At 35.5% G+C, this 22,065-nt stretch overlaps 1 protein-coding gene across 1 annotated transcript in view; it reads left to right on the top strand.

The window, feature by feature from the left end:
• The window catches only part of LOC120529640 (otoancorin-like), a 149,236-nt gene extending 132,597 nt beyond the window's left edge, over positions 1-16,639 (top strand). The window contains exons 22-25 of the mRNA XM_039753623.1: positions 439-575; positions 7,275-7,372; positions 11,640-11,775; positions 12,683-16,639. Coding sequence (XP_039609557.1) covers positions 439-575; positions 7,275-7,372; positions 11,640-11,775; positions 12,683-12,765 — 454 coding nt within the window. The 3' untranslated portion in view covers positions 12,766-16,639. The remainder of the gene's footprint in view (positions 1-438; positions 576-7,274; positions 7,373-11,639; positions 11,776-12,682) is intronic.
• Positions 16,640-22,065: the final 5,426 nt, after the last annotated feature.

Genomic DNA, 22,065 nt, shown 5'->3' with positions numbered 1-22,065 from the left:
TGTTTTGAAAATGTTTCTCAAGGTTGTCAACCCTTGACGTTTCCTTGAACAGTGAGCATGTCTGCTGAATAATTGCTTTTGGATTTATGTCCAAAGTAGTATAGAAAGGACTGGGTGATTTTAGTAGATAGCCTCATATTGATACTAAGTTCTTTTAGTATTAATTTGTTAGTGCAGTGAGGTGTCCAAGTTATTCTCAAAACTCATCCCTATGCACACATATCAAACTCATATACTTGACTCATATCTGTCTGCTTCATAGTCACTGTGTATTTTGTGATGTTGAAAATAAGCTACTGAAATGTTTTCATTTATTTTCAGTTTGGTTCTTTTTAGTAACAGCTAAGTCTCTTTTTTACAGTATTCAAATTGTTTTAAATTAAAAAAGTCTTTCATAATTAATTTTGTTAATGGTGGTCCTCCCTCTTGATCTCACAGTACTTCTGCTAACAGCATTGGAAAACTAAACTGCCCATTTCCTGTCTTGAGAGCATTGAAGGATATTGCAGTTCAAGCCTTTGGAACCCCCAGCTCTTGGACCGCTGATCAGCTTCAGGAAGTTGGCACTGTAACAGGTATTGCTATTATTATTAGCAGATGCCTTTATCAAAGGTGGCTAACAAAAACAAGACATAGTGCATACATTTGATTGACTATAAAATTCAATGTTTGTAAGTAACAGCAGAAAAACAGAATGTTTCCAGAGGAGGAACAATCAAAAAGGTTGATAGACAAAGTCAATCAGGTTCTTTATATCTTCACCACTTTCTTTTGATGCACACATTATTTCCCAAAAGAAAAAGGCATATTCGCTCTTTTCCCCCCTGCCGTGGTGGAAGCATGGGAAGCAGCATCAGCAAAAAAACAAACAAAAAAATGAACCCCAAAAGGTTAAATAGAAAAACAAGTTTCCATAAATGTCAATGGAAGTGAAATAAGTAAAGAGCTGAGAAGACAAGCACTGTGTGTGTGTGTGTGTGTGTAGGATCTGATACAAAAAAAAGAACATGTGGATAAAGACTCAGGTTTTCTTTACTTGTTCATTCCATTTCTGCAGACTACATTGAGAAAAGGGGGCATAACAGCGCAATTCATCTTTAAGGGTACACCCATCAGCCAGAGGGTAAAGAAAAACTCAATTTAAACCAAAGTAACATATTTTGGAGTTGTGAACAATTTATCCATCTATTCACATCTCCACACTTTGTGCCCTCATTCTTCTGCTCCGTTACGTAAATGAAAGTTTCAATTGTAGCCGCAAGCACAAGAAAGCAATCAGTCTTAGCAAACAGTTGCTAATTAATTTAACAAAACCTTCTTGATCTGTGACAGTAGAGTAAATTCAAGGAAGTAACCGAGGTACAGGTTACGTAAGTAGGACATTCTCGAAAATATTCACACTGTAATCCTTAACTCTATTATTGTTGGAAGTGTGCACTTGTATGAAATATCAGACAGCTTTGTAACCATTTTCTAAACAAAGGAGAAGAAACATTTGATGAAATCAAAAAATGCAGTGGGAAAAGTTAAAGATCATTTAACCAAAAAGTGAAAACAGAATATTGTAAATATAAATATCCATCCATCCATTATCCAACATGATATATCCTAACAGAGGGTCTCAGTGGTCTGCTGGAGCCAATCCCAGCCAACACAGGGTGCAAGGCAGGAACAAATCCCGGGCAGGGCGCCAGCCCACCACCAGACACACACACACCAAGCACACACTAAGGGCAATTTAGGATCACCAATGTACCTAACCTGCATGTCTTTAGACTGTGGGAGGAAACCGGAGTACCCGGAGGAACCACACAGACACGGGGAGAACATGCAAACTCTACGCAGGGAGGACCCGGGAAGCGAACTCAGGTCTCCTTACTGCGAGGCAGCAGCCACTGCACCACCGTGTCACCCGTATATATACTGTATATATAAATATATATATAATCACACTGTATATATAGGAAAGGCTTGATACATAATGTGTTGCTTTGTGACAGTTAAACAAGTAGAAAAGTGCCAAGAATAAAAAATATGCAAAGAATTGATTTTTTGCTATAAAATAAATATCTCCCAATGACCAGATGGCTCAACAAAATCTGAATTTAAACCAATATTGTACACAGCCTTCATTGCTTGAAAATGCCCATCTGCTCTTCAGCTTGTTACAAACTTGGCGGTTAAAAGACATGTCAGTGAACAAAGGAAACAAATTGTTTTGTTCATCCTCAGTGATGGGTCACCAAGAGAATAAAGAAACACTTTCTGTAAGTTAAATGCATTTTCAGATATCTTCAAATTGTTTCAAGTGAGTTGGCCTTTTTGAATAGGAACACTTCCACAGGCGATGATTTCAAGATATAATTGAAAAAATGTGAAATATCTTAACAAGCACAAGAAGTCTGTCTGAGTTACAGATAAGTGGGAATGCAATAGAAATTATTTTGACACCTCCTTATCCACTTTTAATACTCACCTACATTTGACATTCTGAAAAAATTTACTTTACTTGAAATTTTGTTTTATATATCAGTCTATTTGGATGGCTTGTGGTGGGCTGGCGCCCTGCCCGGGGTTTGTTTCCTGCCTTGTGCCCTGTGTTGGCTGGGATTGGCTCCAGCAGACCCCCGTGACCCTGTAGGATATAGCGTGTTGTATAATGCATGGATGTATTTGGATGGCATTATGGTGCACTAATTACTTCTGCCTAATAGCACCAAAGACCTAGATTTGTTTCCTGGCCCCAAATATTCCTGGTGTGTCTACACAGGATCTGTCTGGATGCTGTGTTAGACTTGCATGTTCTTAAGATATACTGTACACATAGGCATGCGCAGAAGCGATCAAGAAGGCTAATGTGATGATAGCTCATTTAGCCTGATGTGTGTAGTACAAGTCAGAAGGAGATTATAAGCTCACCAGACCAAATATTACGGGTGGTGATACATACGTCATACACATAACAACAACATTCTTTTATATAGCACATTTTCATACAAATGATGTAGCTCAAAGTGCTTTACATGATGAAGAAAAAGAAATAGAAATAGAATAAAAGTAAGGTCCGATGGCCAGGGAGGACAGAAAAAACAAAAAAAAAAAACCCAGACGGCTGGAGAAAAAAATAAAATCTGCAGGGGTTCCTAGGCCACGAGACCGCCCAGCCCCCTCTAGGTATTCTACCTAACATAAATGACTTCACAATCAGTCCTCATTGTATTCAGGATTCACATGGAAGAACTTGATGATGACAGTCATGTAGACTTCTGGCCTTTAATCCAATCAATGTAGGGACATACATCCCATGGACAGGTGATACATACTTCAGACACCAGCAGGGTTCAATCCAGTATGAATACCCTCCTACAAATAGCTGTCCCATGTGCTGCAGGGTTCATACAGTGATGCTGAGTAGTGGTGTGCCACATGTGTTTGGTTCTTTCAGTGAAAAACGGGTCACACTACAGATGTAAATAGGTGGTAAAAACAGATTACTACATTTAGTTGTGCCAAAAGAACATATATATACAGGAAGTTGCCAACTCTGTGGATGTGTCAAGGCATGCTGTCCAACAGGTCTTCCAGCAGTGGCATACATTGCAGTCAACTGAGAATCGTCACCAGCACTAACTTTTGAAAGGTGATGCTCACAGGTAGGGACCTTCCTTGAGTGTCATGCATTGTGACAGCTAACCGTTTTACCACCAGGCAAGAAATACTGCAGACTGTCAATGGAGGGCAACAACATGCCATTTCTGAATGAACACTCGGAAAGGAATTGAATGCCATGGACATCTCCAGCTTTTGGGACCTTTGATCCTTGACCTAATGTTATTTTGGGCAATCTAGGCAAATTGGATGGACAAGCTAATTGGACTGACTATCTGTTCTCATCATAATTGTTGTAATGTTCTAATATAGAGTATTAATTGTGGAGTCTAAACTGACTCAGAATGAGTGAGGATGCCAAGTGATGTATTGGCATTTCATTTAAATTATTCTTGCTTTGCATGAGGAACTGTAGGGTAGACTCTGATTTGCTATAGTTAGATTAAATCATATTATTAATTCCAAAGGGAAATTTAGATGCATACAGAAGAAATATAAAACACGAAGATACAGATTCATAGGACAAATAATATAATTAATCAATTAATTGATCAATAAATAAATGTATATTGTGCAGAAACTGAAAAATGAATTTAAAGAATTCATATTTTGGGACATTGGAAGGAAGCATTGAATTGCCTGATAGTAAAAAATGTATTCAGGAAATTGATTGATTAATAAAATTCTGAGCAGTGTACTGAAATATATCAATTGACTTTCGACAGCACTGTGTTAAATGATAAAAACTGCATCCATGTTTTCATTTACTAAACCTGCTGCTTGATATATAATATCATATAATATCAGCATAAGGGTGAAATGAACTGCAGGGCATTCTCACCCAAAATGCGCAATTTAGAGTACTTTTAGAGTTGTTATTTAACCTAAATTGGATATATTTGGAATATCAGAATACATACATTTGAAGAACATGGCATGCATAATTCAATTCAGGATTGCAAGGGGGCAATGACTATCTTAGCAGCACAAGGCAGAGCACAACCCTCAATAAAACACTAATCCATTGTGAGACATACACACTTTATCTTACACCTCATTTCTCAAGTTCGCTTCTTGACGCCAATCGTGTCTTGACTATAATTTTAAAAGAGTGCAGAGATTGCTTACCATGAGATTTCCAAGAGCCTACCATTTGTGACACCACGTCTTCCTATTGTATTCTGCTAAAGTGAATTTAAACCCTTGTGGTCATTGTTAATTTGCTACTTGTCTTGCAGAAACACCAATTGAAGATTTGTGTGTTATTTTTTGAGAATAAGATAGCAAAGGAAACATATTAGACAAGTATTGCATCCCTCCAAATAAAACACAAGCGTAAAATGTGATTTCTTGCTGAGCTGCATTTTTTTAAAAATTAGGTGAGAGATCAGATTTATATCACAACTCAGGAAAATTAAGTAACTGGTAACTTGCCATTTAGAAGGATATTCACATGAAATTTCCCATGGGTATGGTTTTATTTTCCACAGCACATGAGTACAATTAAAGAAAAACATATAGTTTAATCATCCAGCATACAGTTTGTGTGTCATAAGTTGAAATCAAGGCCAGAATTCTCCTGTGTATGCTCTGCATGTTTATTTATTTGCCAGGAGTTAGTTGAAACACTTTAGCTGATTTCTGAGGGTTGTTTTCTGGTGAGCAGACCTGTGGCTTCTCATGTTCTGCATTTTCCCAGTTCCTCTTTCAACCCAAACATCATATTCTAGGTAGATCCTCACACAGGACTTACCTTAAAAATATTTTTAGCTTTGATAAAGTAATGCAGCTGACATGTTTTTGGATTCACAGTCACTTCTAACTCCTGAACTGCGACTGATACTGCCAGGATACACTTGGGCTCCCCATGATCCTGAATTGGATGAACTATGTTTAGGACATTGATGCTTGGATACATTTGAATCACTTCACTTTGTGTTTTAGCACTAGACCTCCCTTACGTCTGCACCTGAGAATGACAACATTTTACTTTCAAGGGCAGAAATTCTACTTTGGTTCTCATTGGTAGCTTATTTTCCTGTGGTCAAAAGAGAGAGGTTCTGCTGTTTCAGTAGTTCATCACATGCACTTCTTCACAGGATATCGTCACACTGAACCCTCATGTTTGTGATCTGTTCATTTAAATGGATTAGATATTCAGATTCATATATGCATTTGGAGTATAGGTATATATTTGTTTTAATGAATTTTACAATTCTTGGTAAATGATGCCAAAGATTTACTGCAGTTATTAAGTAAATGAATGTAAGTTTAGCTTAGCATTTAAGAACTGGGTATTTAGAAAAAGTGTTAACACAAATACAGTAAAACATAAATATAACATAATAATAGAGGATTAATTCCTTGATGGTAGTTTTAATTTAAAAACTTTCACTTTTAAAAAGTAAACATTAATAATATATATATATATATATATATATATATATATATATATATATATATATATATATATATTATAAATTTATTTAAAGTTCTTCACAATTAAAAAATACAAATCACAGAAACTAAAAAATGTTTTGTCGTTTTTCTTTTCAATTTACTGTTTGAGCAAGTTCATTCTCTATTGATAAGGCTGCAGATAATCACATGAATAATAATGATATATATATATATACAGATATACTATATCTGTGTATACTATTGAGATGCTTAATTTTCACTAATTTCATAAATTATTTATGTTAATAAATGTTCCTCCATCTTCTTACAATACATATTCACCACAGCCATGCCTATCCTTTTCACAAAGTCCACTAGCATCTGCCCTTCAGCATTCCTCTCCTTGACACCATACCTATCCATCACCTCCTCGTCTCCACTATTCCCTTCACCAACATGTGCATTGAAATCTGCTCCAATCACCTCTCTCTCTCTTTCTTGCATACACTCTCCAATACTTCATCCAACTTATTCCAGAAATCTTCTTTCTTATCCATTGCACATCCACCTTGCAGGGCACTTACACTAACAGCATTCATCATCACACCTTCAATTTCCAGCTTCAAAAAAATAACAGGCATATAAATGATCTTTCCAAACCACTCATGATGACAATGCACTGTGCTTGGAAAATAAAGACAACGGTATCAGAAAAATATAGGTATGCATCCAAAATCTGCAAAAACCCAATAATGAAAAAAGGATGGAAAATCAGATAAAGAACAAACTTGCTGAAATGGATACAGTACTACAACAAAGGTAAAACTACCAACAAAGAAACAGGGATATTCAGCATAAAGAAGGCCTTCTTAAGCCAAGTTAATTGTATCCTGGAATTTAAAAGATCACCTATAAAGGGCTCATTTAGTTTGTCAGACCAAACATCTCTAGTATGCAAAAATAATATAAAGCAATAAAATCAGGTTAACTGGAGTCGGACAGTTGTATTGAGTTTAAATGTTTGTAAGTCAAGGTCTGCATTCTTTAAACCCCCCCACCCCCAATCTGTCTTCTTCAGTGCCTGCCAGGTTCATCTAAATGGTAGAGTTGGCCCTGAGTAAAAGGAACAAATTAACTTTGTAAATTGGGCATTTAAGGTGGTTCTCCAAAATAAAATCACCTAGAAAAATATCTAGGTCTCAAGTTATAACAATGTTCCATGAGGACATTTGCTAATCTCTTACTGTTTTTCTGTTCTTTGGCAGCTGGATTGAGTAGCTCTGAACTACAAAGTATCAATAACTCTGTGGTGGCGTATATAACTCCAATGGCTGTGTCTCTGATCCCTCTAGATGTTTTCAAAGTAAGTTGGATGGTTGTTGATTAATGGTGTCAGCAGTCCATGATCCATTTTTGATTTCATTTTGATTTTATTTGTTTTCTGTCACAATTGAAATAGAACATATTGTGAGAATGTGGAATTTACATTTTATATTTTATATATACATAAAATACAAAATTGACTTACTCATTTATCAACAAAAACACTATATCATTTGTAGTCAAACGTCTGAAATTTGACAACATTATATATAGGCCAGTAAGTATTCCTCCAGAAAGGACATTTCAAAATATCAATATTTAGGAATATTTCCCCCAAATAGAATAACTAAATACTCCAAAATTTCTAAAATGCTTTGTTTTTTATTGAAATTTGGTGATGTTATAGAAAAAAGAAAATTAGCCAACACGTTTTTTTTATTTGTTAATAAATAGAAAGAGAAAACTCTGCGAAACTCAATTGTTAGCAAGCATACTATAAACCTTGAAGGCTGGCATGAGATGCTGTGGGTGTGAGTGTTAGTGTTGCTTCCCTAAAAGCAAAAAGTCAAGGAGAGAAAATTAGAGGCAGAAGTGGCATCCTCAGATCCAAGACAAAGGGGAAGTTTAAATTTTAACAGGTACCCAAGAATTCCTCCATTGTAATATACATTAACATCTACAGACTTTGAAAGGGGATCCCTCTGAAATAATTTATATTTACATGTGCATCTGCTGACTTTGAAGGGGATGCCCCACCCACCATTCCGCTGCTCTACAAAATCTTTTACATACTGTACACAGCACATTTGCATCTATGGACTTTAATGGGGCACCTGTGATCGTTTGGGAAGCCATCAAAACATATTACCAGCAATAACAGTATTTTCTTCCACTTCAAGCACTAGAGAAAACAACCCAAAAATAAAAACATTTAATTTATTTCATGGGCAGCATAAACGTGCAGTCTATAAAATATCATTAGTGTTTATAATAAGTTACAGTAAAACACAATTCAATGTTAGAACTTTATTGTCTGCCTATGGCTACTGCAAAAAAAATTCCAAAACATACACACACACTATATTTATATATATATACTGCGGTGGGTTGGCACCCTGCCCAGGATTGGTTCCTGCCTTGTGCCCTGTGTTGGCTGGGATTGGCTCCAGCAGACCCCCGTGACCCTATTCGGATTCAGCGGGTTAGAAAATGGATGGATATATATATATATATATATATAAAACACAAGTGAAAATCGTAACCATCTAATAATGATAATATACAGTATACTCAGATTTCGCATTATTCCTACCGATTACCCATTTCAACTCAAAAGAATATACTTTCTTCTAAAATTTTGTTTGGCAATGACCATTAACAAAAGCCAAGTCAGTAGGAAAAGCAGGAATTGATCTAATGCAGGAATGTTTTACTCATGGACATTTGTGCATAGCATGTTCAAGAGTATGCTAATAATATTATTATTCCTTATTTGGCTGGTGTGTTTATCCAAACAAAATACATAATTTGAGATACAATTGATTACATTTCTTTTGTTTTTACAATTGGAGCACAAGCAGGTAAGTGATTTGTCATGGTCACACAGTGTCAATAGATGGATTTGAAGTCCTGGGTAAAAAAACATTTAACCATTACACCACATTGCTTGCCAATAATGTTAGCACCTTAGTAAGAAAAAAAAAAAAAAAAACTAATAATAATAGTACTATTGAACTTCTGATACATGTGATTATACTATAGCTGACGCCTATTGTCTTATGAAATTTCCTGGGTGAAGCTAAGTAACACAGCTACTATGAGTTCTGAGTGAAGATTATAAGAGAAGGCAGCTAGGCACTTTCAGCGCAGAGGAATTGGATAAACCTCTCAAATTATCAGAATTACTAGACGCTATAAACTCAATTCAGAGTGGGAAAGCACCAGGTCCTGATGGCTATCCTGCTGAATTTCACTCAGAATATGGAACCAATGTAGGAAGCACTTCAAGTTAGAGAATATTTTATCTGTGACACCTCTACATGATAACCACCTTTTTCCACCTTCTCAAACTTACACAGTTTTAAAAGTATGGAAAACGTATGGGATTAAATCATTTAGAGATTTCTATATAAATAATGTATTTCCATCCTATGAACAATTACACTCTACATTTAGCTTCCCATCAACACAATTTTTCCACTATCTCCAAATTAGAAACTTTGCTAAACAAAATCTGCCCAATTGTCCTCACCTCCCACCTATTTCTATTCCAGAAGAGATATCGATCAGTCTTGAGGACCCAGACAGAATTTCTATAACATATAAAATCATTTTAAAGTCCCTTCCTTTTAAGGATCCCAAAATAGTGTGGGAAAAGGATCTCTTATTGAAAATTTCAGAAAAGGAGTGGAAGGCAGCTATACACAGAATTCACTCTAGCTCCAAATGTGCAAATCATTCAATTATTCAACTTAAAATCTTTTATTGAGTACATCTGTCTCATTTAAAATTGTTCAAAATGTTTCTAAGGCAAGATTCAACCTGTGAACATTGCAATCAAGTTCAGCTTCACTGGGCCACATGTTTTGGGTGTGTAACAAATTAACATCATTCTGGACAAAAATGTTTAAATACCTATCAGAAAACCTTGGTGCCACAATCCCTCGTAATCCATTAATAGCTGTACTTGGTGTACTCCCAGATGGACTTAAAGAGGAAAAGGACAAACTGTGATTGCCTTTACTTCAGTATTAGCACGTAGACTAATCTATCCTAACCAACATCTTTTTAGTCAGTGGGTAACTGATGTTATATACTATTTGAAATTAGAAAAAAAGAGGATCTGTTCAAAACTATTTTAAAACCTGGCAGGATCTAATCAGTAATATTTTAGAATAAGCATTTATATTGGGGAGAAAGACTATACTACTCTAAAAAGTTGTACTTTGGCTGTTGGCCTTTCTCATGGGTGGGGGTTGAATTGAATTTAGTTTTGTTACGTTTGATTTGATTGTATGGATTGTTACATGCTTTACATAAATTTAATAAAAGTTAAAAAAAGAAGTAAAAAAAGAAGATAATGAAAGCTGGGAAGCCTGTTTTGACTATTTAGCCAATTTTTGTGCTTGGATTAAATGTTTGAGGTTAAGAGAATTTTATATTTTAAGTGTCTTTTAGTGAATTGTATTTCTTTGCTTGATAAAGTTTGTAATTTTGTTATTCATTTAAATTTAACTGTGTCACATCACTATTTTGAAAGGCGCTAGTGGTAGACAATTGGTTGCTACAGGATCTTGCATATTCAGTACCAGTAGTCAACCCATGGTGGCCAGTTAGGGAAAAAGAAAGGATGGTGGGTGTCTGAGGTGCAGACCTTTGAGCTATTTCATGTTCTCATAACTGACACAACATAAGCTCGAAAGAGGTTCATTGTAAGCACATAAAGATTAGGGAATTAGTAGTGTGAATGCTAACTTTGATTTTATAATGGGTTTGTCAACAAGAACACGTGGACAAGGATGGAACCTGGTTAATGGTAAATTTAGATTATTGATAGGTTAGTAAAGCAGTGTTATAGATAATAGTACTTTGGGAAACATCAAATGTTGACAGTTTTTTGAAACAGTTAAAAGTTAGTCATTCATTAAGCTCTGTAGAAATATTTGATCCCTGACTGAGAATGAGCTTTGCTTCTTCTGTCTTTCTCTGAAAAGTGTCTCTAAAGCTTTGTGAAAGAACACAAACATGGAGATCAGTGAGGCTATGATTAAGCAATGTGAAGTGTTCAACAATAGAGAACAGAGATTCAAATAGAGCTGACTGGGTAAATGTCCTGCTGTTGTCAAAACCTTTCATAAATTCTTGTGTTCTAATTCTCAATAGCTTAAAAACTATTTATAGTTCAGGTTTAGTTTATCTTTTAAAGAAGGCTCTGCAAATGTTCTGTTGTACATTCCATGGACATCGGCAGCTTCTGGCATGAGAAGGTTGGCTTTCATACATGACCCTCAAATCATTCTCCTTTTAAGTATTAGATACCTGCTTAGGCTCCACCAAGGCACGATTCATTCTTACAAAACTGAACTCTCTTTGCTAACTTGGTAGAAGAAATGCAAAATGAAATTGCTATCATTCAGGTATATTACTGTTTCTGTGATCTCTGTTATCTTAGTTTTTGCTCTCATCACCATCATTTGCATGAGGTACAGCATCCTTGCTAGTTATGGTCATGACATTATGAATGCTGAATGCCAGGAGTTTTCCTGAAAAAATGTTCTGCTCACAATATTTATTGTTTTTCTTTGAAGGGCTTTACTGTACAACAACTCGAAAACTTTGGGATGGAGAATGAAGTGGCTGTGACAAGCAGCCAGCGAAGTGTGCTTAACTCTGACCAATCAAATGCTTTGGCCAAGAACCAGATTTCAGCAGCATTTCCAGGCAGTAAGATTAAATGCATTCATTCATTAAAGCATTACCAAACCATCTTTATTCAAACATTTTACTAACTTTTAAATCTTATAGCAGTTTGCTTATTACTTTGTCACCTGCATTGTATAGAGCTGAGGAAATATTTTCAATTCAACTATTATCAAACTCATTTAATCTAATGTAGTGTCATGGGTAGGTCAGATTTTGGCACATTTAATTAGAAAAGAGTTATGAAATTATTTGAAAACCTTGCTGGGAACCTATCATTGTCTGTTCAACATCTGGTGCTGTCCATATAGTAGAAAGCTTAGCTGCTCTTGATGCATTTTATTCTGTTGAGATTAAATGTCCAGATTGTGCATCTTTATAGCACAGAATTTGAGCACATTAAGAAAATTAACTTTAATTAGCTGTGAGAAATTATAAAATGGTTTCCACTTATATGATCAATTTAAAGGACATGAAAAGTACATATTTTATTTAAATATTTCAATATAGGGTGTATACATTATATCTTGTAATTTACAGTCTTCATCATGAATAGGCTCAAATGCTAATTTTATTTTACACCAGAATGTTTTAACAGTTACCCACCCATCCTTTAACTGCATCCACTGCAATGAACCCAGAAAGTATAATGCAGGGTACATTGACTCACACAAGTGCTCCATAAACAATTTATATAAATCATAGTTTTTAATTCAAATTGTGCTAAAATAAATTAAACACACATGGACAGCAACTGATAAATGCTAAACACCCATTGCAAATGTATAGCATATTATGTAGTGTGTGGGAGAGAAAAGGTTTGTTAGCACTATGTGCTCTCTGTTCAGCTTCTCTCCTGAGATAAAAAAAAAGTTGTTTGCTTATATTATAAATGTACTTCTACTGATTTTCCTATATTTTCAATTTGCAGGTGGGTCATCCAACCTGATGAGACCTTTGGATGCTCATATTCTTCTCCTGCTGACTCTCGCTCTGTTGGGAATCCCACATTAACCATTGAATCTTCCAGGCTGACAATCCAATCCATTTTTACTCGGATGTTCTCGTCTCTCCAGAACCAAAAAGGCTTCAGAATTAAAAGATCAAAGAGACAGGCTTTTTCTCCTTAGATAAATTAATTACTTTTTATCAAATTCTTATATGACCATCTTCATTCATTTTTCATTCCAAGCATATGTAGCACTCACTATGAAAGCATAATGTTCTTTCCTTAATGAGCTATACAGTACATACTGAAACGTTTTGGTTGTACAGTCAAATGACTATCTTCCCCTACTTCTACAGCAAACACACCCCTAGAAAACCAGTCTGTTTTCTTTAGGATGGCCTTTGCACTTATCTGTCAAATGCATCACATTTCTGCAACACTGACAGGACAGTACCTTATATTTAATGTCTTTTTATATGGGGTAATCTTAAGTTTTTAAATAAATACAGTATGAAAGTATAAAATATGAAAATAAATATATACACTCTACTTCATTCCATTGCTCTAAACTGGTGTAACACAGGAGACCAACACACAATTAAAACACTCTAAAGAAAAATCAGTGAACTGTCATTCCTCCTTACAACTCCACGTTTCCTGACTGTTCTCTCTCCTCAGTATAGCCAGGTTAACTTTCAAAATCGCAAGCCTGATCAACTTGAACTGCCTGTCCCCTGCTTGCATCTCTACTGTAGCAACAAAACACTTCAGGGAAAATGTATTAAAAACTGATGGCAAATCGACTATGATTTTTATCTGGTGAAATGTGAGGGTCAGGAATAGTAACTATGTTTTTAACCAAAACCAGACCACCGCCAACTTCAAAACCTTTAAATAATTTTCATTTTTGAATTTTTTTTATTTAGGGCCAAAAATATATAAATGGAGTAGGCCTGAATATATCAACAAACAACTATAACTATTTTTTATCAGTAAGATATTCTGTAACTGTACCTTTCTGATCATTACAGCATATCAAGTCGGGTGAGAGCAGCAGTCAGGACACATGTGAGAACTTCTTTTGTAGATCACTTTGGGTAAAAGCATCTGATAATTAACTGAATAAAAATTTTAATTATTAGCTAAAGCAAGCTACTGTATATTCGTTAACACATGTGTCACAATTGAATGACACTTGACCACATCAAAAAACATGCTGGTGACAGAGCACACAGACCACATTCTGAGTTGGTCAGAAATGAGCAGTGATCACATTTAATGAGAGTCGAAATGCAAATGTGTTTTCTATCAACATACATAATCCAGTCAGCAGAAAAGGTAAAAGAATCAATTAGCCACAGACATGTGTGTGAGTGGAATAGCAGCAACAGCATGTGAAGTTGCACTACCATCTCTTCCTTGAGGCTGTCATATCTTTGGCATCAAGCTAAAACACAAAAGTTCTTTATAGCAGTGTGGCAGGTCACCTTCTTTTAACTTTTTCGTGATGGGTCATTGCAAACAGCCAGTTCTCATTCTAACTACAGCTTAGTAGCTTCTGTGTGCTGTGCTGAATAGGTAAACACAAGCAGACAATCGAGATGGATTTTAATACCAGGGATAAATGTAATCTAGCTAAATTATATATGGACAAAAACTGTGCATGAAACTAAATTTAAAGGGGGTCTTAAAACTAATACTCATTACTGGTTGTACATAACATGTTTTGAATATTGATGAAGCGGAACACTTTAGAAAGGTTCAGCCTGTGGACCTTATGTTTGACAGAAGCAAACTTCCTCTAAAGATCTGCTGGTAATACTTTAGTTTAGGTAGTGCAAAAATGCATCTATTACTCATTCATCTTATGCAACAAGACTTAATAAAGGCTTCTTTTGGTCTTCATACCACGTATAAAACATCAGTAGATAAAATATTCATCTTTGTGCAGTTTGGCAAACTGATATGACAGTATTACTTGTTAATATGAAGGATTCTCAGACCTTATACTAAATACGTAAGATCAACAGAAATGTGTCTCAGTTAAGCCACCTCAGAACACTCCAAAGTGACGTTTGTTAATTGATCATGAATAAACACTTTACTGATGTTTTGTAAGCGTTATGAAGAAACCCGAAGTACCTAAACTAAAATGTTACCGATTCGCTTGTTTATTTCGTATTGTTGAGTTTGCCCTGTTTATATCAAATTTGGACACACAAAGCTGTACATGCTCATGATTTCATGGATCACGCGTGCCTAGCAAAAACACAGTATTGTAGCAAGCAAACAAACAAAACGGTTGCAAGAATAAATAAAAAAAAAAAACAGTCAAAATGGTGGTGCCAATAGACAAACAGACACAGAATAGAGATAATAAAATAATTCAACCACAAAAACAGTTATTAACTTAAATAATTCCAATGAACACAGCTCTATTGAATTCCTACCAAAATCACACTTGTAGCTGAGCTGAGATCTACTACCAAACAAGTACCACATCTGATCCTCTCAAAGTTCCTCTCATATTAAAAAAGGTTTAGGGCCAAAGACAATATGAAGCTTTTTGTAAGTGGCATTATGAAGTGGCCCAATTTACAGCAACATTGTATTAAAATGTAGGAAGAACTCTTTGACATGAAGAAGCTTGTGAAACAGAGGCATAGAAGGAACAGACCGTGACAAAAGAAGAATAGTTGGGGAACCAACCAAGTTGTCCCATTTAATGTCCTTTCTTTTCTTTCCTTTAACTTAAAGTCCACACCTTTTGGTGGCAAAACAATGCAGCCCTAAGGGCAGCACAACATAAATAAGAGGCTCTATCTAGCCAAATCTCTTAACAAAACAGGTCTCCCGAGGAGCTTGGGCTTCTTATCTTGTGAGGACTTAAAGGGGCGGGGCTAAGTGCCCTCAATGGGTGTTTCTCTGAGCTGTGGGGAGAGAAGAAGACATGGTTAGCATAAGCACCCTCTCTGATGCTGGCTGCATATGCATGATGACATTTGTTAAAACTGAAAGTACACTATATACTACATTAATATACACTATATCTGAGACCCTACATGTATGTATATATATATATATATATATATATATATATGTATATATATCTTTCACAAATGCTCATAGTAACAAAATCTTTTTGTAGCATTTGTTTTCTGTGTGTTTCACTGTGAAATTTTGAGACCACAGAAGAAAAATAGGCAACTTTTTTTTTTAAATGGGGTGGGGGTATTTTAACTAACAGACACACTTTGTTGTTTATATTCACACTTTGGTTAGTCTTACAAAAGAATATCAAATGGTGAAAATAGTTTCTTGATAAAAAAAGAAAAAATATTACTGTGGCCTAAAACTTTCCTAATGTTGTTAAGTGCAGCTGAAGGCATATGTAAATATAATTTGCAGTTAGCTCATGAAGTGTTACTGAGAAATTTTAAAGCTTATGAACATACTATCAGGAATAGATTTCTTTCCAATATTATTTTTCTTTTCTTTACTTATTTTTTTAACAAGAAGATTTGTTTTGTATGAATGTGCATATTGTAGGTGTCATGATTATTTTTAACTAGCACTGGTCATGGAGTCTTTTTCTCCAAATAAGTAATTTTCTTCAAACAGAATTAATTGTCTTCTTTCATGTTAGTCCTGAGATGGTAATGACTGTAAACATTCATCATAATTAACACATATATTTAAGTTCTTTAATTTGCTTTTTATTTTGCATTTATTAAGTGAATGTACGTGTGTTAGAAATCGGTCCAACAAAAACATGACTAAAAAGCATTAAACCCCTACCTTCAGAGAGTAAAACAATGTCTTGAAGTGACAGAAATTTCCATAATTTGGTGTTCACTCATTTGCCCCACAAAGTAAAGAGATGGTGTTAATTCTAATGCAAGTTTCTAAATAAAGATGTGATGAGATTAGCAGTGTTAAGAGTTGAGTGAAAAGTCAAATATGTAATTTATTGGGTTATTTGTTACAGAAGACATGTTCAGTTGTTTGCAAAGGAAATATTAAATATACCTGTATGCTATGGCTTCATACAGCAATGCTCATTGGCCAAGCCACCATAGATCAACGGACAGAGGTCCAATTGCTAAGCATATATTATTTTCATAGACACCTAATTATATAAATGAGTTTATGATTAAAAGATTTGTCTCAAAAGAAGAATGGGGCTGCTGTTGAGAAAGATGAAGATTATCCTATGTTATGCTGAGGTGGTGCTGATTCAGATTTAAGGTCTTCATCTGCATTTGTGGAACTACAAAAATAGTTCAAAGATACACAATATGTATCAGTAAGAGCCTTCAGCTCTAAACAACTTTCAATGAACTGTTAAAGTTTACATATGCAACACATGTTATATGACAATCACGGAAAACAAAAGTGCACAGCCATGTTAGGGTTCTCTTTCACAATAAAATTATTTAACACAGGTTTCTGCCAACCAGACAGCCAGAAAATCCTGCTGATTACCCAGGTTGTGGATGACAAGGGGCAATACAGAGCCCCAAACCCCAGACAAAACTGACACACACACACACACACGGTCAAGGGTTCAAATAAAGGTTTTTATTTTTCCAATTCCTTTCTGACCAAGACAAACACAATCAACATTAATCCTTTTCTTCTCTCTTCTTTCCTCAAACTCCTCTTACTCCTGTTAGAGTTCAACTCTTCCTCCCAACTTCGACTTGCTGAATGAGGTCAAGTGGCTCCTTTTATCTTGGACCCAGGAGTAGTTCCGGTGCCACTGCCTAGCCCGATGGAAGTACTTCCGAGTAAATCAGAAGTTCCCTAAAGCAGGGAGCATAACTCCCCGTAGCACCCTCTGGTGGCACCCACACATCCCAGCAGGGCTGCCTTACAGCACTATGAGTTCCATGAGTCATGGTGTGCATCAGAATGGGTCCTGAAGCCCATGGATATTGCCATCCAGAGTGTTAGTGTTGGCTAGACAACTGGGGCAGTGCATTTCCAAAACAGCAGGTCTTGTGGGGTGTTCCATATATGCAGTGGTTAGTACCTACCAACAGTGGTCCAAAGAAGGACAACTGGTGAACAGGTGACAGGGCTGTTGGCACCAATGACTCCTTAATGCATATGGGGAGCAAAAACTAGCCCATCAGGTCAAATCCCATAGAACAAATTGCTGAAAAACTTAATACTAGCCACAACAGAAAGGTGTTAGAACACACAGTGCATTGCAGCTTGCTGCTTATGAGGCTACTTAGTTGTAGACTAGACAGGGTGACCATGTGGACTCCTGTCCACTGTCAAAAGCACCTAAAATGTTCTGTTAGGAAACCTTGGATCTTGTCACTGATGTGGATGCTACTTTGACACATATCACCTACTTAAAGATTGTTGTACACCACATACACCCTTTCATGGAAATGGTATCCCCTGATGGAAGTGGCCTTTTTAAGCAAGATAATACACCCTGCCACATTGCTTGTTTGGGAATGGTTTGAGAAACTTCACCATCAGTTCAAGGAATTAAACTGGCCTCCAAATTCCCCACATCTCAACCGAACATCTGTGGGATGTGTTGGAAAATTTGTCTGATCAATGGAGGCCTAATCTCACAATTTACGGGACTGCAAAGTATCTGCTGCTAACATCTTGGTGCCAGATACCACAGGACATCTTAAGAAGTCTTATGGAGTACATGCCTCGACTGGTCAGAGATGTGGTGCCACTGGGAGATCCTACACAATATTAGGCAAGTGTTTTTAAAGCTGTGACTGATCGGTGTATACAAATCCAATCTCATTGATTGGAACTCCTGATATCAATTACCCTCTTTCATATGATATTTCCATCCCTGTTCTTAAATATAAAAAAAAGTATCACTAAAAATATTACAGTGTAAAATTAACATGTCCTTTCTGTTTAATCAAACCATTATTCATTCATTCTTGCAGAATAATTCAATGCATGTGCCCAAGAGATGAACCTTCCTTTTCCATAAAGAATCACTTCAGAGTCACCAGTTAGCATTGCATGAAACTGGAAATCGGAGAGCCCAGAGGAAACGTCCACAGGCAGAGGGAGAAATTGAGCAAACTGGACTAGAACTGAGGAGTTTGGCTCTGTGATTCAGCAGCACTAACCACTGTACCTCGTCACACTGTATCATACTACTGTACATTCAACTCAGGTTTTAAGAGACAGCATATGCATTACATATTTATACATGCTGGTTAGTCACAAGACATGGACCATCTCTGAATCTTGTGTAATGCAAAACTTCATCCAGATTTACTTTATATGTACAATATGTAACAGTTTATATTAAAATATGAATATTTCATACAATGAGAGTACAGGCAGATCAAATGAGTTGCTCAAAATCGCATACTGCGTCAGATGTGTGACCTGAAATGAATTTGTCAACTTGTGCTTTCCAAATCAAATCTGTAGTCCTGATAAACCTCATATTCCCTGCACTTTAAAAGTTGTTATATGGTATATTGAAAATGTTCTGTAAAAAAAATTGCCAGTCCCTTTCAAACAGTGTCACCTAGTGGAAATTTCAGTGAAATTTCTAAGTGAAACTGTTTTATAAATCTTGACATGCAAGCACTAAAGCACTAGATATAATTTAGCCTGAGTGCTTCAAGTTCATTTTAACACTCTATAAATGTTAGTGGGCTAGTTGTGACTTTTTATTTTTAGAGAAACACGTCAGGGTCATCTGATCTGCACTTTCTGTGGTTTTATTTCAAATCAGTTTGCAGTTATAGAGAACACATTATGGTTTAAGCTAACATACAAACATAAGTAAAAATAGCCATTTTACAAGTTGTTAATAGAAACAGCAGTTGTGGTGATTCTTTTAATGAGCATTTGATTATATGCCAGAATACAATTATAAAAAGATTAATTGTTTCAGCACATTCCATTAATATGGAAATGTAATTTGTGCCCAGTATTGTAAACTAGGTGGTCTAATCCACGATAAATTGTGGACTATTGGTCTACCACTTAAACGTAAATGCGAAAGCATCACATAATGGAAATTAATTTAATTGAGTGTAACTGCAATCTGCAATATTTAGGATGTCACTTTATGGCACACATGCTCAAAGGTGTTATTCTCAACACACCCATTCTAAGGCATTAGTTACATGTAGTAATAAAATGAATTGTAATTTCCATTCCAACAGATGGTACATACAGCTGACTGCTCAACATAAAGAAATTCCTAATAAAGTATATATTGAAATAAAAAGCTAATAAAGGAAAAAGTAATCCCTTTGGAGCGCATTGACTGTCACACAGTGGGAAGTGGTTGATGGTATGATAGCTTGGTCCTTGGAGGCCATTTTGTCCTCTTTATTGTTGTTAATGGAATTTGTTATTAATTCACACTATTTATATATATATATTGAGTTTGTCACATTAATTAACACAAATCACCAGAATGTTTAATGGATTCAAATAAGATTAGTACTTCCTCTATGATTTGTTTTTATTTCCTATATTTGTTTTCTTTTCAAAGTTTCCTTGATTAAGTTATAGATTTAGTTTGTCTGTTGTCTCAATTATATTGTGTTTCATATTGGATTCTGAACAGCACTGCTTAGGTTGAAGAATGAAAAATACAATGCATTACAAAATGTACTCCAATTGATCACAAATGTTAACACTTAATGCAACTGCCAGATAGACAGAAATTGATTTATAGCACAGCAGGATGTAATAATCATTTTTGTTAGGATGAAGGTACAATGCTTTATAAAAGTTTGTGAAATATAGCACTGCACATGCAAGAAAAGAAAGGAGAAAATACATTGATATTTGTCAAAATGGCTGTTGTACCCTGCGAAAACTCACACTCTCATTTGGATATATCAGTTAATATAAAAAGTGTAAAAAACAATGGAAATCTCACACTTTGGATAGGCTGTTATATCTGAGTATTTCTAGATAATCCAAAAACTCAAACCACAAAACGATAATTGATTAACCATTTGATCTATTACAAAACATGTAATTTCTAAATGTCTACATTTCTGCAAAAAATACATAACTTTTCATCATGCAGTCAATTCACAGATTCCACAAATCACAGCGAAGAACCAGAATACAATACTGTACATTGTCAACTAATAGCAGCATGTCACAATGAATCTTTTAATTAAAGCAATTAAAACACATTGTGCACTGCCTGTTCCACTTAAACACATATGGACACTAGATTTTTTATTTTGTATGTGTATTATTAAAATGCCCAGATGCAGTCTTCTTGGCCAACTAATGCAAGTTTGGTTTTATATTTATTTCATTCCAAAAATATTGTGCCTTTAATTTGTAAACCACCAGAACAGAACTTATACTATTTTGAGTTTGTTTTTGTTGTATTTTCCTTGTCTTTTGGTACATCTATAGTATCTATGTATTCACCCATCTGTCTTCTTATGCATTTTCTGGACTTGCCTTTTTCATTAAAGTCATGGGGAATCGAAACAAAACAGAAGTCAACCTTAGATGGCACACAAATCCACAAGTTAAAATCTTTAACCAAAATCAAACTTCAAATTTAAGTTGTGTGTGTGTGTGTGTCTGGGTTGTCACTTTAAAGGGTATTGCTAGAAACCCTGGAAATGCTTCCTTTTCCAAAAGAAATTAGTTCAGAAAGTAACCTGAAAATCTCAGATCAGCAGGTTGATATGTACATATATTACTAAAATAATGTAGCTGTCAAAGGTTGAAAAGTGTTTACAGATGTAGGGGGAATAGTGGAGTAGTCAGTAGACTATACAAACTCTGCATAGACAGTGACCTTGCCAGGAGTCAAATTCTGGTCCCCTGACCATTGTGCCAACATGTTGCCAGCTGTGGTTTACACTGTAAGTTTCATTGAATTATTCTCTTGGTTCAAAGCTCTGCATTTAAAAATCTGTGCAATATGAATCCAACTGCAAACAGTGCTCTGTAATATTGAGTTGTTCTTCTTGTTTGCTTTATAAATCCTACAGTATGACTACAGAGCTTAACAGTTCATACAGTTTTCTTTTTTTCTGTGTGCAGTTATATCTCTCTTATTTATTATACCCTAAAGGCGCTTCAAAAGCTCAAGAAACTGAAAATATATATGGAGCCAACATTTTGGTCTGTTCATCCTCAAGGTATCAACTACTTCATGAGAGCCCATAATGAAAATGGCAGGTTTGAGCTGGAGATTCAGGATAAGAATACAAAAGATCATAACATTTTTATATTTATGTATTATTGCCCTGCAGCTAGGAGACACCCACCTGCTATATATTCTACAGGGATTGTTGTGGTTAACTGAATATTTTTCACATAACTTGCTCTTAATGTATTTTTTCATGCGATGGATTTTG

The sequence above is a fragment of the Polypterus senegalus genome, chromosome 1 (assembly GCF_016835505.1).
Source record: "Polypterus senegalus isolate Bchr_013 chromosome 1, ASM1683550v1, whole genome shotgun sequence".
Classification (NCBI taxonomy): Eukaryota; Metazoa; Chordata; class Cladistia; order Polypteriformes; family Polypteridae; genus Polypterus; species Polypterus senegalus.
This window is presented reverse-complemented; position numbering and strand designations above follow the sequence as displayed.